Source organism: Opisthorchis viverrini (genome assembly GCF_000715545.1).
Source record: "Opisthorchis viverrini unplaced genomic scaffold opera_v5_407, whole genome shotgun sequence".
In the NCBI taxonomy this organism is placed as follows: domain Eukaryota; kingdom Metazoa; phylum Platyhelminthes; class Trematoda; order Opisthorchiida; family Opisthorchiidae; genus Opisthorchis; species Opisthorchis viverrini.
Window position 1 is genome coordinate 364,182 of NW_008752064.1, and position 15,516 is coordinate 379,697.

Genomic DNA, 15,516 nt, shown 5'->3' on the forward strand with positions numbered 1-15,516 from the left:
TTGCCATCAGTTACCGATGGCGCGGGTCCATAACTGACTGCCGGTCGTTTTGGAACACATTTGTGGACTCTGACCACGCGCTCGTCCGGAGTCGCTTCGCCCTACGTTTCCCGGGGCCGCGTAAGGTGCGGAAAAATCGCATGGCAACTGAAAGACTGGAATTGACTTCAGACTAACTTCCAGTTCGCCTTTTTTGCCACTCAGTCCAACTCATTTCGTATCTGGTATATTTTCGGTTGACAAAGGTTGTCCGGCTGCATATCCTATTATTGACTATAATGTACACACTCCTGAAACACGCCTCGATTGAATGCAACTCACTAGTGTTCAGTGCAACGGAAATCGTGCGATAGATACGCCATTCCACCAGTCTCTTAGGTCGACAGGAGCATGTTTTTCACAGGAGCGCAATTTAAAAAATCCCAACCTTCGGAATTCAATTACCGTAGACAGAGCACTGAATGGAATGGAGCGTTTGCCGCGCTACATTTCACTTCACTCTCAGAACTACATTCCGTGCTTTACATTAACTTTCTTCGGATTTGCGTCGTCTGTGATATTCACAAATGAACTGATATTGTATCGTGGAGACTTAGTAATCTTAACTTTTTTAAGTCCTGCCTCACCTCGGAATGCTTTACGACTTTATCCGCTGCTCGGCTTGTTCAATGTATCCTTCAATACATAACCACTGTCATTAATTTTTACCATTGTGTTTCCTTAAGCACCGAATGCCACATCTACGGAATTCGCAACTGATTTGCCATCAATCTGCCTAATCTGTCCAATGTAGGGAACCTCAAAAATAGGAGAGCTTTCACTGCCTAATGTACTGAACTCGGGGTTGAATGTGAAAAAGCCCACAGGTTTGCTTTGATACTTGGGGTTTTTCAGTTCAACATCTATTTAATTTTGGGTCACTTATGTACAGACATGAACCATACTTTTTTACACCCGTTACTGACCTATCCTCCAGTGCGCAGATCTGTGCGTAAGTCTAGCGGCCACCGCATTCATCGTTTTAGTTGGGGTTAATTGTCCAACGCTGCTATCCGGTTTTTCGTCCTCTCTGGGACACTGCACATTTTCACTGTGTTGCTACTCGCCATTCTTGATGAGTTGTATCCAAACAAAGAAATCTGATAAACTCGGATTAATTTCATCATGCTTGGAATCGATTTGATCATGTGGTTGGTAGTAACGGTTTTCACTGTCAATATAACTTGTAAAAAAATCAAAGCATCAACATAATCACTCTTCAATTCAGAGTTCACGTGACTGCACTCACTTTCGTCGGAAATTCGTGATGTTCATCTGAACTGGGAAGACCAATTGCGTCCAGTGTATGACTATGTATGACTACGTTCATCTCATCGTTTATTTTGTTGTGGCTACCGCACACTTCGTTGTTGCGCCTGTAAATGTATTAACTTCTTAAAGTGTGGTTGCTTTTGACCTCGGGGTTCATTGTATCAAATACTGAATTGCCGCATGACATAATTTCTATCATAGTGGGATACCTATCGCTTGATCACTTCTTATTCGCTCCTTAAACTACCACGTTTTCTACGATTTCTCACCGCCACTAAGACTTTCCTACCGACAATGTTGCTTCATTTTCCACGAACCCACTCTGTGCACCCGTTTATATCCCTGAAGTTGCTTCCTCTTTTCTAGTCTAGTCATTGCTGTGGCAATGTTTGTCCCCTTTTTCGTTCGGTTTTTGGAAGATATACACGTGTTCTCGCTGACTATTGACCACAGGTACTATTGAATATAGTCCCGTGAACGCCTTACAGAGGCTTCTCTCTCAGGATAGAGAAAGAATAATCAATATACTAATATAATACAATAATAATAATAATAATACATACAATAATAATATAATAATATAATATAATATGATAATAATATGTCTGTTGACACTCCTTATTCATGGTCTCGTTATGTCCCTGCTAAATGAAGCCATTCACATTGATCCTCAGCTCCTCGTTCCCAGTGATTAAGACGTATATCCTGAATATCGCGCGTACAGTTACATCTTTTCCGTTAGGTCTTGTTTTTTTTCTGAAAGCAACATTCTCAGCAATTTCTTTGCTTATCTCACGTCGTTTCAGTTACAGTCGAACCTTCTAAAGGTGAGACCTTATCAAATGTACGTACTTTGTGAACAAATAGACTTGACTGAACACCACTCAGCTTGGACAGTCATTTTTATTTTTATTTTGATAAAAAACCACGCAACGTAACGCTTGGAACTGACAGATTGTCTGGTCAAAACAAATGTTCTTGGGTAAATCCATGAAAATCAACCTAAACTTGGGTATGTAATTGAGAAACAACTCGGTAGCCATTTTTGCTTGACGCGGAAGTTGTGCATCCACCCATTACTAATTACTACGTGGGTCAAGAAGTATAGTTTTATTCCACGGCATCATTGTCAATAGTGAATCCAGCTTTTTCCCCAAGGAATGCTGTGAAATTATATTGTGTCAACTGTGGAGTGAATTCCACTAGAGGATAGCGATTTGTGGTTGGGACATTTCGCGTTTCCTTATGTGACTTTTTTAGTTTGACTCTTCCCAGAAGGGCTGTGTTGACAACTGCACTCGCTCCATTGCTATACTCTCTGGGATGGCCCTCCTCGTTTAGTTCGCTCCGTTGATCCTGATTTTTCTTTTCGTTTTTAATACCAATCGATACGCATGAGACGCAACGCCGGCGCCGACGATGGGTTATTTGGCGCAAATAGAACAGCTACATTTACGTTATACCCGGGAGGTTACTTTTGACTTAACTGGTGGTACCCTGATTTTTTTGTGGTACAATGTTGCCGTATGTGGCCTATTTTCGTACGACATTTTTTACGCTCTTAGCTCCCTGCTCACTCATGTTTCTCTTGATCAGGGCCCCCAGAAGAGTAATATTGGTTACTGAGACGGCAAACGATCCAAGTAATCGATCTTAACTTTCTGCGTTCACTGTAATGTGCAAGTTTCATACTCATGGGAATAACAGAATAAGTGAGAGCGGAGAGAGAGAACAACAGGTCAGTAAAGCATGTTAGTTCACCATGCAGGCGGACACTTAGACTCCACTGTTTCTTGTGAGCATGATTTTCAAGTGACATTCTCCCACGAACAGTTGGATTACTGCGACCTTGGATTCTGTTAGGTGTGGCGTGACCTTCTTAGTGAAGATCTGAATACCGCTCAACTTGGGAAATGTGGCATAGACCAAATTGATGGTTGCGGTTCACTCCTATCCTTGTGTCAGATATGTATGTGCTAGTGCATTGCTTTTGGTATTCCTTGGAACCATTGTTCGAAGTAAAACATTGTCCAAAGTGGAGGATTATTCGTAAACCTCGGTGCCTATCACAGGTTTCCAATTTGTTCTTTCGGTTTTAACCTACTAAACAAGTTGTGTTATTAATGAACAAAAGTGTTTTGAGTGTAACCCGAGGTGGAACGAATAAGGAGAGGGAGAGTCCCTGAACTGACTGTCACCCAATACCCTCGTGTTACTTTTAATAATGCTTTACTTTATGTCATCCTAACATAGAGGAAGTTCGTAAAGGTGAGACCATCATTCGTTATGCACCTGTGTGCTTGATAATTTGAGTTCTGTAGCGTCGTTTGTGTAAAGACTGTGACCTTTTTAAATGGGTGTGATTTGAACACTCTTTTAGTGTATCTCACCATTACCCACAAATAGCTGAAAGGTTTTCCGGAAGGTATTGATCCCATCTCCGTATAACGTCGGTACGCCTGGCCGTTGGCCTCTGGTTTTTAAGCCTTCTGGTTGAAAATTCCAATGTAAGTGACTCGGAAGGTTCATCTGATGCGTGCACACCTGATTAGTTAATGCTACTCAGTATTAGGTCTGGTGGCAGTCTCAGAATCTCTTTGCTTTACACTTCGGAACTTTCAGATGGTGGGTCATTTGCGAACCCATTTTTGGTCACTTCTGGAGTTATACCAAACGATGCCTGCTGTGGACGAACTGGATTATGGGAACGACCTCTGATGTAACCGTCTGGCAATGTCAGAGTTAAACAAGTGGATCAGTCTGAAGTGCGATTATTGTCTTCAAACTTTGTTGTCCAAATAACGGATATATATATATATATATATACCAGATTTCACTAACCGGAACTTCGCGACCCCCAAGTTGGAACAAATAGCGAAAGGACTTCAGGTGAAAGAACCTGTCATTTGGCAGTGCAATAGCCGTCTGAGAGGGCCTCTAGCCTCATACGACCTCATTTAATATATACCAATTTCACTAACCGGAACTTCGCGACCCCCAAGTTGGAACAAATAGCGAAAGGACTTCAGGTGAAAGAACCTGTCATTTGGCAGTGCAATAGCCGTCTGAGAGGGCCTCTAGCCTCATACGACCTCATTTACCATAAAGTTCAGCATGAGGATATACTGTCTCTTGTTAGATTTTTCTTCAGAGGGTAAAAAGAAGGGATTTGTTCACCCGAATCTTACAGCCGTGGACGTTTTAAGCTATGAGTACAATACTATCATTCAACCGATCAGATAAACATGTTTGAAGCAGTTGTTGAAACAATCTGAAGTGGTCGGTACGTTTAGGAAAGTACCACCTAATAAGTCAGATAACTCCTAATTTACTGTCCCATGAAGATCAAATCCTTTGCTATTCCCTGTCTAGGAGAAGGATTTTAGTTCCGCACATGATGTTGCACAAAAAGATTTAGCAGTTGCGCATCGGTAGAAAAAAATCAGCGATTGGACGATGTGTTTATCGCAGAGCGATACACCAGTACGCCAGATGGCAATAATTATGAAAGGAATTTCATTTGGTCTCAACCACTTGGGGCTCGGGTGATCTGCACAAAGGCAGGAATAGGATTTATAATAGAACCATGAGGGACAACGGATAAGTTCGTATGCGGACTGATCGGTGCCCGACGGATATCAGGTGCAAGGCGTCAGCATCAAAGACCTTAGTACACATTCATCTGCTGTTTAGCTGCGAAAAATCTATTCTCACGTATAGCTTGGAAACATCCAATTCATCGGGAGTTGTCTGCTCACACGGAGCGGAAAGTACACACTTGTGGTCCGTAGCTCTCCAATCGTCATGCGCTTATTCGTTTTCGTTTTTCCTGCAAGCTACATAGGTCGCATTGCTGGTCTTCTGGTTCAGAGGACCTGTGAACATTTACCAGTCTGCAATGGAGCCGGATAGGCTACACTCTACTATTTTGGTTAATACTGAGTTTACTAATCAGTCGGTACTTTATTGCCTGCATTTTGTGTGCGTGATTTGTGCGTTTCATTACTTCCATTATTACGGGTCAATTTTACTCAGGTGTACTATTAAAGTCTGTAGTGAGACGTCGCGGTGTGCCTATCGCCAGTAGGTAGTGCGAAAACTTGTGTGTTGACGAGGAACCTAGCTGAATTTCATCCGAATCCATCGTTGTAGATCTCTTCAACTGAATGCACTGCACAAAGGCCGCCTCATTTTTCATTAGAAACGATATCAAAGACATGGGATTGCAGATAGAAACTATAATTGATGGAAATTCAGGGACTGGCCCCACCTGATGAGCCCAAAGAAGGATGAGACGTGCGATAAGTTACCCAGAGGTTTCATCGACCTTATGATTAATGAATGATATGTCAAAGTTTAACACACTTTTTCGCATACTCGCTTCATTGTCGTCTGCTTGCATCGTTTCGTTTGCCCATATGGTCGTGAAAAAAGTCGCAACGAAAGATAACAAGTTTTCCCTTTTTGCAGAACCATCGAAACGATCACGTAAAACAGGTGGGAAATATAAATTCGACTGATTATCCTTCCCCGCTGATCCAATACTGTGTGCGATTAATTGCAATGCTTGTGAAACTTCTCTTTTTATCGCCATATGTTCGAAAATCCTGACATGCGGTTCAAACGTCCGATCGTAGTGTTGGACGGTTCCAGTGACTTCTTGTTGGTGTCCAGACGAATATGTTTCGTCCATGATGGTAGGGGCGAGATGGCCCAAGTGGTTAGAGCGCGAATTTACTGACCGGAAGGTTCGGGGTTCGAACCCGACCTCTGCCACTCGACTTCCCCTGTCTAGGCCTAGGCGACCTGGCAGTATCCCAGCCCTCGTGCTTCCTTCGGGTGGCATGGCAGCCAGGCACCGGAAGGACGTTATAGCTGAACGATTTATTTATTATGATGGTAGCGTTCACATGTAACCATATAGTGGTCCTCATAGAAAGGATCGCCCGTCAGCCGGACCTATTCTGGTATAGGAAGGTCTATATTCCAGGATATCAACCAACTATTGTAGTTTTCTGTAACCAACGGTAGTTTTTTTCCACTTAATCTATTAGGTGTGCGGCCTCAACCTGTGGTTTTTCCTTTCATCCATTTTATTTTTTTCATCGGTCGTCTTCAGGTTTGTTAGCCACTCAAACAACAATATGTTGAGTGATGTTAATCATAATCCCTTGGTATACCAAGGTGGGTAAACTGGCTTGTTGTTGTGGTTCCCGATACGGAACTTTCAGTTTCGAGTAGGTTTGATGATCCCGAAGATTAAAATGAAGAATTCGGTTCGAACAGTGCGGTATTGTATGCACTAAAGTGAGCAAAACCACACGACAAACCTCGATTGTCCAGGTCCTTCGCATCAACAAGTGCATAGGTCTTCTATTGACCAGCACAATGCAGTATCAAGGTCTACAAACGGGACAGCGGCGAGCAGAATGCTGGCTGTGTAGTGTGGATTGTGGTCATCTCTTCTTAGAATATTCTCTTGATTCTGACTAATGGTGTGATTACACGGAAATGACGACCGGGCAAGTTAGAGCAGGCAAGAACACAGGTGGGTAGGTAGGTCAGTGACACGCACGCCAGTATCGGACAGGGCGGCCCTTACGACAAGGCGAGTGGCGGCTATGTGTGAGCAAAGCATATGGAGGTCAGAAATACATGGGCGGGGCATGCAAATGAATAGGGGAATTATTATGCTGTCAGGTTATCACGCCCACTATAGCCGGACGCAAAACAACATTAAAGGGATTATCCTGAAAGTGAACACTGTGATCCTTTTAAAATGTTTGGCCCAGTCACATGTCCAATTTTAAGGAATTTGGTGCTCCCTACAACCTTTCTAGATATCGATTAGTACGTAGGAAATTTTAGCCCATGCTTTTTGGTAATGATTAACCAACTGTTACGGAAGTCAGTGTTTTTTTACCCACTTCACGAATGTATCGGCTATCGGTATTGTATGAGCCACACACAATCTACGCGTGTGTGGGCTGTAAACTGAAAGTCGTGCTCCTTGTCCATACAAGTCCTGCATCATTTGGACAGTTTTCCTTGACTCCTTTTTGGCTGAGCTGAACAATTCAGATTTCGTTTTTAGGGAACAGCAATTTTTCGTTTATTACGATGTGACGACATAAGGATATGGGCCTCCGTAGATGAATTTAGGGCCACACAACTGATTGATTCCGCTCACCATTGTCTAAAATATCTGTGCCAACCATCCTTGAGCGCATATTCTAAGGTACATCTTACGGCTTGACCCAATACACATAAGCCTTGGTATTTTCAGTAGTAATGTGCACAGGACTTAACCACTGGGTCCAGACTTTGCAGCCCGTTAAAACCAATCAGAAGTCAACCCTCATGGGGTTGCTAATCCTGATTTATGAAAAATGGTCGCTCCTGCTAAGTTGAATTTCAAACTGTAGAAAATTTCCGGAGTGGGATGGGTGGCTGGTGGGCACTTTTTCCATCCGTTAAGTAGTAATGTTCGCGCAATCGGGACAGTATCGCCTCTTCCACCTTGGGTCTCTTCGAGCGTAGGAAAAACACAATTGGTCTTTGAAACGATGAAATGTTACTGATAGAATTTTATGGAAGTTACGTCTGATTGAGTGTACTGTACCGAATTTGCTTTTCATGAGAGATTGTAACGAAACTTGGCTTCCTCTCTTTGTCTTTCCTGGCTGTGTTTTGTTTTGTCGTCTTTCGTCCTCCGAGATGTCTTTATAAAACTTTTCATGAAGATCGTAACGAAACTTGGCTTCCTCTCTTTGTCTTTCCTGGCTGTGTTTTGTTTTGTCGTCTTTCGTCCTCCGAGATGTCTTTATAAAAACGAATAGTTCCAATTTCTGGAGTGAATTCTTCCGTACTTTCCACGTTTTTTTGGTGGATGAGAGTGGTATACACCGATTCGCATATCCCACCGGTCTACCCGTATTTGGTATTTGCTTCGCTGTAGCATGAAGTAGATCATGCGGCTCCGAACAGGAATACATTGCTTGACACTCGCAGTTAGATGCTTTCATGGGAAATCTTTTTAGTGAGTGCACTTCAAATCCTGGTATCAAATTACTTGGTAATTACTCACTTTATTCCATATTTACTTCTTAGTCCAAGCCATTTTTTGGGCACAAATAAGCTTATTGTTTTAGATGTGGACCACTGTCCGAAAGATCTGCTGTTCGAACCTGTCCTTGTATCGACTGTTCCTTTCTAGAGTTGTGTGAGCTGATAGTAGCTCAGTTGGTTACTGAACCTAGAAAATTTGTTTTTATTTATGGGACCCACTGTTCGATATTGCTTCTCCCTGATCTCTGACTGTTATCAGAAAAAAAACCTTGGGAACTCTGTGTCGATTTCCTGCTCGAAGTTCGAAATTCTATCTTTGGTCACTTGACCGCAGAGTATAATCTGTATCGTGACACCGTTTTTGACATTTGAAACCTGGCGTTCGGCTTATCCACATCACCTGATGTAATACAAATGGCTCGTTTTTGGAACATTACAAGCAGCAAGCACGGACGATTGAGTGATGCATCTAGCACAGGTTCTATCAACCCTAACCATTCTCGTTTTCGCTCATTCGTTCGAAAACCAAATGATCTTGAACTACTGAATCGTTTAGTTTGATTGCTGAATCTGGATTTGTTTGTGCTGTGCACTCACTGTCATCGTTCTTGGTCACCTTCAGATGCGGGGAGGGCTGGTTCATTTGGGTCAGCTAACCGTACACCGGAAACTCCACCCTCCAATAATTGGTTTCTGCATGCAGAAGAACGCCCCAACAAGCCACTGGAAGGTGAGATTTTTTATAGATTCACTTCTGTCTTACATGTGCTGTTAGTTGATGTTATGCTTGAGTTGGGTGCATGCTTGGCAGGTCAGTTATCTTCTTCAGTTAACTTTCCACTTATTGCCTCCATTAGAAGTACACGCACAAAACATGATGCGGTCTAGGAATCGAGATATGAGCTGTTGACTCTGATAATTCAATGGCTTCCGTCTAGGCTGTCTCGTGCTTATTTCCGGTTCAGTGTCAACTATTTTTTGGTTGCTCAACATTTCCAATCGATAACCACCCAATAGAAATCTTACGCAATTCCTTCATGTACATGTGACCTTCGTCTGCGTGATCTGGGTGACTTGCCAGTGGAGGTAAAAGAAGCTTTCTATGCTCACGCTCTTTTACCATATGACTTGCCGCGTTGCTTTTGCCTATCAGAGCATCCGCACCACACCAGTCACATGGAGTTGCATTGAATGCGCACAACGTTCTCCAAGTGTTCTGACCAAGTTCCAAATGCACACATGGGCATCCGCACAGAGAAGATATAACAATGTAGAATTTGGGCAGCATGTCATTTTGCTGCTACTTTCGAGCCTGCTTTCAGGAAATCTCGATGCATGAAATGATGCATCGATTTCACGGTCGACAGGAGCTTCTCCGTTTTCTGAAAGATAGCAAAGCTGGTAAGCATCACAACCTTTATCACGTTGGTAGGGCACCTAGGTCCTATTCAAGTGCACTGTCAGGTGAGAAGTTCGTCGATGGAAGGATGCACAGCAACCCTCCGAGGAACAAGTACCTCCGGATCCACTTTCCTTCACCGCAACCGCCCTCGAGGAAATAAATCTTGGAACCGTACAAGAAGCGCTTTTTGGTCCACATAATGGATGCCTCACCCTACTCTTGGCTCGAATCTCATTACTGGAAGTGAATTCAAGGGTCAGTGTTACAGTGCTGCGGTGAGCTTCGTATTATCAGGTCTGAAGCCTGGTCGCTGTGAGCTAAGGACGTCAAAAGACTTACTGTTTGACCATCAATGTCTTGGGGGCATCTCCCGAGTCTGGCGAGATCAGTTATGCTGAAGTACATCGGACGGTATTCGGAAGAAGTAACTCGCTCACGATAGATGAACTGATCACATCCCATGGGTTGCGCTGGCTTGGTCCGTATGCCAGTTGGCCAACTTCCTCGAAGGACTCTTTTCGTACAATCACGTGGAAGGTGGAAACGAGCCAGGGGAGGTCAAAGAGTGACTTGGCAGCAAACATGAAAGCCTTTTTCAGTGAACTCAGCTGGATTGGGGTCACTACTATATCCTTGAATGAGGACCCCGAGGTGGGACATATCAATGGTTAGGGACACTGTGAGACGCGGACAAGTCACACTGTCAGTAGCGCTGATGCACGTGAGCTGTTGCCTTCAATGCATAGCACATATGCCGATCTCTCTAAGGACAAGTCCACATAAATTACATCAGCTACAGTCTCCCATGCGCAGCTATCTACCCCGTCTCCTCAAATCATCTGTGAACGAAACTGTAAGCACTCCACGGCAATTTCGGGTATTTTTTTGCAACAACAGTAGCAGCAGCAGCAGCTGATGATGATGATGATGATGATGATGATGATGATGATGATGATGATGATGATGATGATGATGACTGGACGTTTACGGTAAACGACTGACGTTACTAGCATTGCTACTTCACCAGACGTCTACACTTGTGAGTTCCCCTAAGGTTGACCTAATCGGTAGCCCGACGACACAGCCTTCATGATTTTTGTTTCGTGTCATGCTATTGAAGCTGGACACTGGAGTGATTCAATGTATAAAGTTCCAAGCGATCACTTTTGTCGTAATATTAGAATATATGTTCTTCATGTAAACATGTTTTTTTACCAGCCCTGTCAGCAGCGTAGAATGCCGGTTGGTGGCTTGCACCGACGCAGCTGAAGCGACCTGACTAGCAGTATGGTACATGCCAGTGCACTGGCATATCTCCTAGCTGTAGGTGTTCTGCGGTACTGAATATGTTCAGAGCGTTCATTGTGGTCGAATTGACCGCACAACTACAAACAACCGCGTTTTCACCAATCAGTTACAAATGGACTAGGACAGTCTTTTCCAGTCCATCCTTCCTCTGAGTTTGTTTGTGGTGTGAGAGGACAGTGCAGTTGGATCATGGGGCGCACATTCTGTTGGCGAGTGCAGTAATCTCTTAAGAGGGAACATATCAGAAAGAAGGTAGTTCCTGTGCAATCCACTGCCCGTCAGCTACGATTTACTGTAGAAGAGCCAACCTCAAGAATCAACAGAACGCTTGCTTTCTCCCCTGATCTCAACCTTTTTTGGGCATTGCTCTGTCGACATCCTAATTGATGGAGGTCCACAATCATACAACTGGAAACGATGACATGGGTATCAATGAAGTGGACTCTAATTCCATTGACTGTTCACTCTCCGCAAGTTTAGTTATATGGTTTATTTTAGTTCAGTTTAAAAAACAGCAACCCACCTATATGTTTATCCGTTCATTCCTTTGGAAAACGCTAGTTGTCTCCTTTTCCCGCTCTTTTCAGATATGTCCCATCGAGAACTGCTTAATTACGCAATGCAGCAACAACGAAGCGCACAAGGTTTGTTGAATTTTCAGGTGTCGCGATGACTGTATTCACCGTATCATTTGTTGGTTCAGTTTTTACGTTGTCTTACCTCATTGTAAAAACGGTTGATCGACAATAAAATGCCTTCATAAAACAGCCTGGAGAACCCCAATTCGGATAGATTATCTCCATGTACCGTGATATTGTTTCGAAACAACTCTCTCTCTCTCTCTTTTGGTAACTAGTATCTCTTCGAGATTTGTCTGTATCATCAGCATGCTGCTGTTACCAGTGCAATCGTACTCCAGTCATTTCCCATCATTTACAACCTCTTCGGCTCGCTCCGATGAGATTTGTCTTGTCATTGACGCCTTTTGTGCGCTCAATCTCAGATAAAAAACACCCTATCTGCAAGACGCGAATTTGCCTCGATCACCCAATGGTTAACCGTAGCTGTAGGCATGTTTTACAGTGTAGTTGATAAACGTGCCTTTTCGTGAGCCGGATGAGACCCCAAACGCAACTACCGTTCGTAGCAATATCGGGAGTGGGATACCCACCGTTCACTATCTGCTTTCTCGGTCTTGGTCAGCCTTTACTGCAAAGCAGATCAATCTGCTGAGTCATAAGCTCCTGCGAGGGTCTTTCAAAAAAATCTTGGCAACCTCCTTCCTTGCTATTTCAACTTCTATGAGTCGATCTTTATAGACGAATTTTCAAGGTAGGTTCTTCAACCAAATCCATCGTTTGGCCTAGACAACCGAGGAATTTCACTTACCATTGAAGCTATTCATTCACTAACCCTCTCACAATCCTTACAATTAAGCCTCCCTAATCCATTTGTCTGTCAACCACTTAAGCCGAACCTTTGCCTAGTGAAACGAAACCCTAAAATTTAGGATGCTCTTTGCCACTTCGAAGCTTTCAACGTCTGTACTTTATTTCGAATTGGGCAACAGGTAGTTCTTGCTTAGGCCTTGTTTTATCTTTCAATGGATATACAATTTTGTGCCTACAAGACCCGAGTTCGGTCATACACGTCAAACCGCGCTATGGGGCAGGAGAAGGGGGGATCTCGATCATTCGCATTTCAATTTTCCGGTTACTGGTCTTCCTGATGCCGTGGCTCATGATATCGACGGTGTTGTGCTTAACTTTCGACTATCAAAGTAAAGAAGGGAACCCCAATTCGTCCACAAAATGTCATCTTGAGCTACAGAGGTCAATTCAATTGGCTTTAAGCATCCGAACCTCCGGAAGAATCACGCAAACTTGGATGGAACGTCGACACCAGTTCTTCATCAGTAACAACAATCAGCCTAAAAATTTCACTGCATAAAAGCACTCGGAAGAGACGGTTTCTACCCTGTATAACGGAACTCCTTTGTGGGCACTCTCCGGCAAAATGAAGATAGTGTACCGAAACGGAAGACAATGACTCCATTATTTAAAGTGCATACAAGAAATTCGTGTAGAAACCATCGGTGTATCAGCTTATTAGTCACAGCTCTTAAGGCGGTCTCTGGTACCATTCTGAGCAGGCTAATGTACAGTCTAGTCAGTCAGGTTTTTGAAGGTCAAGCGTCACATTGACCAGGGGTGAATGTGTAGTATCTTTACCTTACGTCAATTTGAAGCCTGCCTTTGCCTCTATCCATCAACATAAACTATGATATTGTGTTCCTTCAGAATTCTCATCACTCGAACTCTTGCATGGGTTCATCACATCCAGTTACGCCTATCTTTGGTGGCCAAGTGTTTGGAACGCAACATTTTGGATTTGGACGGATTGAGGTGTCATTCACCGGTATCATCAGTGGCCAACCTAGATAACTGATTCGTTGTGGATGGTTGTGGGATTTGTGGAGTTTATGCCGGCATCATTCTCATTCGAGCTTGTCCCGTTACAGTCACTCTCTTTAGTCCACCTCTGAAGGGGCATGCTCTTGAGTTTTGTCTTCGTTGGAGCTATTCAACAGTGCGTACCGTTGGTTGTGCTGGGGCTTGAACTCCGGACATCTGACATGTGAGGCGGTTGATTTTCACCACTACATCACCAACACATGTTGGGCGTACCAGAATTATTATCACGCCTGAACAGGCGAATGTGTTCACCCTTAACTGATGTGATTGATCCAGTAACACGGGCCAATCGATTGACGGAGCCTGGACAAGATCGCTTTTTGAGGCGTCGAGTAAAATCCTTCACATTACTCAAGCATGAATACATTTGCCTGTTCAGGTGTGATGATTCTGATGCATCCAGCGTACGTTGATGTACTGATGGAGATCAGCTGCCACGCATGTCAGAAATCTGGAGTTCAAAGCCCGGCACGGCCAAGGAAATACACTACTGAAGAGGTCCGATAAGAGCAAAACTTGAGTCCACTGCTTTCCTCCTTTCGTATTGACCAAAGAGAATAAATGTAACAGGACAAGTTCAGACGAGAATGGATTATATTTCGTAAGTTAACTCACGCAGCACTTCACCAATCTGGTTCTTCCGTTCTATCTTCTCATCCTCTGAAGACATTATCTTCTTTTTGTGGGAAATCTTAGGACGATTGTGGCACTTCTAACTGAAGGGGCTGTCAAGACGCTGAATTATTAGATGTCGACTTCATTGTGCTGCGTTTATCAAGCCCATAAGGTTTTCCATCCAGTTTCTAGCAAGTGGCCTAGAAGTCGTCTATCCCGTGATCAGTACCATCTTCCCTAAATAAACAGGGACACGCTTCTGAATCATGCTAAGATCTCTTGGGAGCAAGAGGAAGTATTGTTTCATGAAGTGTCAGTGTACAAAACGATGGCCGACTGTCCTCATGGGTGTTGTTGGTGCGGGTGATACCGTAGGACTGTAATGTGAGTGATGTGAGGAGATTCGATCATATTCTGTTGAGATTTTATCCTGTCATTGAAGCCAATTTACGCTGAAAACCCGGGGGGCACTTTGCAACCGTTTTATCCTTGTTTGGAATCAGCAGCAGTGTTCATCTCACGAAGGTCAGAGGGCTTCGAACCCGCCTCCCGGCCGGTGGCTGATCAGCGGTGCGATTAACTTTCACTTAGACAGGACATGGTACTGCTCACCCTTCAATGAAGTAGACCACATCATGTGGTCAAATATTGACTGGCTTCTCGAGTGACGACTTCCTAGCAGGGAATTTTACACATTCAGTGAAATTATCCTCCCTCTGAGTTGCTTATTGATAATTTATCGTCTTGTTTCTATTGCATACCCGGTTCTTTGTCACGTTTATATCTCCCTTCTCCTGTATCTTTCCTCAGTCATTCGTGCTGAATTGGCCCGTGTCCAAAATGAGCGCGATGAGATTAATAAAAAAGTCGAGCAATCCGAGAAAGAACTTGATACCGTTCGAGCCTCCCTTGCGGATCTCCGTTTCCGCCTACTCACAGCTGGTCTGACAGACTTTTTGGAACTTCCAAGTGCAGCTGGAGGTAGATCCACCAGTCTGAAATTTGACAACCCGTTTCCCGGTCGCGATACGCGCACTGCTTTCTCTGTTGGAGGATTTCATGCAGAACCTGCCACAACGGACGTTCATCATACGTTCCTGGATAAACTGAAAAAGTTCGGGTTAGGTAGTCAGAACGATGAGCCGTCAGTGCCATCCGTTCCGGCAGTTGCACCTACAACGAACTGGTGGTAGCGTACCTCCATTAGAGAAGTTACATGTTCGGGCTTCTTTACAGCCTAATCGTCTTTCATTTTTAATGAACTGTATTCCTTTCTCTACCAACCTCCCAGTCACCCGTTTTGTGACATCCGCCCCCCAATCTCTATTACCCAGTGCA

General features: G+C 43.8%; 4 protein-coding genes across 4 annotated transcripts in view; all 4 read right to left on the reverse strand.

Annotated features, from left to right (window-relative positions):
• T265_10791 (hypothetical protein) overlaps positions 1 to 1,369 on the reverse strand; it is a gene marked incomplete at both ends in the record, with an annotated part of 20,820 nt that extends 19,451 nt beyond the window's left edge. Inside the window, one exon of the mRNA XM_009177261.1 lies at positions 1,289 to 1,369. Within this exon, the coding sequence (XP_009175525.1) occupies positions 1,289 to 1,369 (81 nt within the window). The remainder of the gene's footprint in view (positions 1 to 1,288) is intronic.
• A 2,544-nt stretch (positions 1,370 to 3,913) lies between these two features.
• On the reverse strand, positions 3,914 to 6,004 carry T265_10792 (hypothetical protein; the record flags this gene model as incomplete). Its single annotated transcript, XM_009177262.1, has 2 exons — positions 3,914 to 4,038; positions 5,677 to 6,004. 2 exons carry the CDS (start codon positions 6,002 to 6,004, stop codon positions 3,914 to 3,916), a joined length of 453 nt encoding a protein of 150 aa, XP_009175526.1.
• A 3,342-nt stretch (positions 6,005 to 9,346) lies between these two features.
• Positions 9,347 to 9,667, reverse strand: T265_10793 (hypothetical protein; the record flags this gene model as incomplete). The annotated part of the gene is made up of 1 exon (XM_009177263.1): positions 9,347 to 9,667. The coding sequence occupies one exon, from the start codon at positions 9,665 to 9,667 to the stop codon at positions 9,347 to 9,349; it is 321 nt and encodes a 106-aa protein (XP_009175527.1).
• Position 9,668: 1 nt separating this feature from the next.
• The window catches only part of T265_15251 (hypothetical protein), a gene marked incomplete at both ends in the record, with an annotated part of 51,323 nt that continues 45,475 nt past the window's right edge, over positions 9,669 to 15,516 (reverse strand). The window contains one exon of the mRNA XM_009177264.1: positions 9,669 to 9,761. Coding sequence (XP_009175528.1) covers positions 9,669 to 9,761 — 93 coding nt within the window. The remainder of the gene's footprint in view (positions 9,762 to 15,516) is intronic.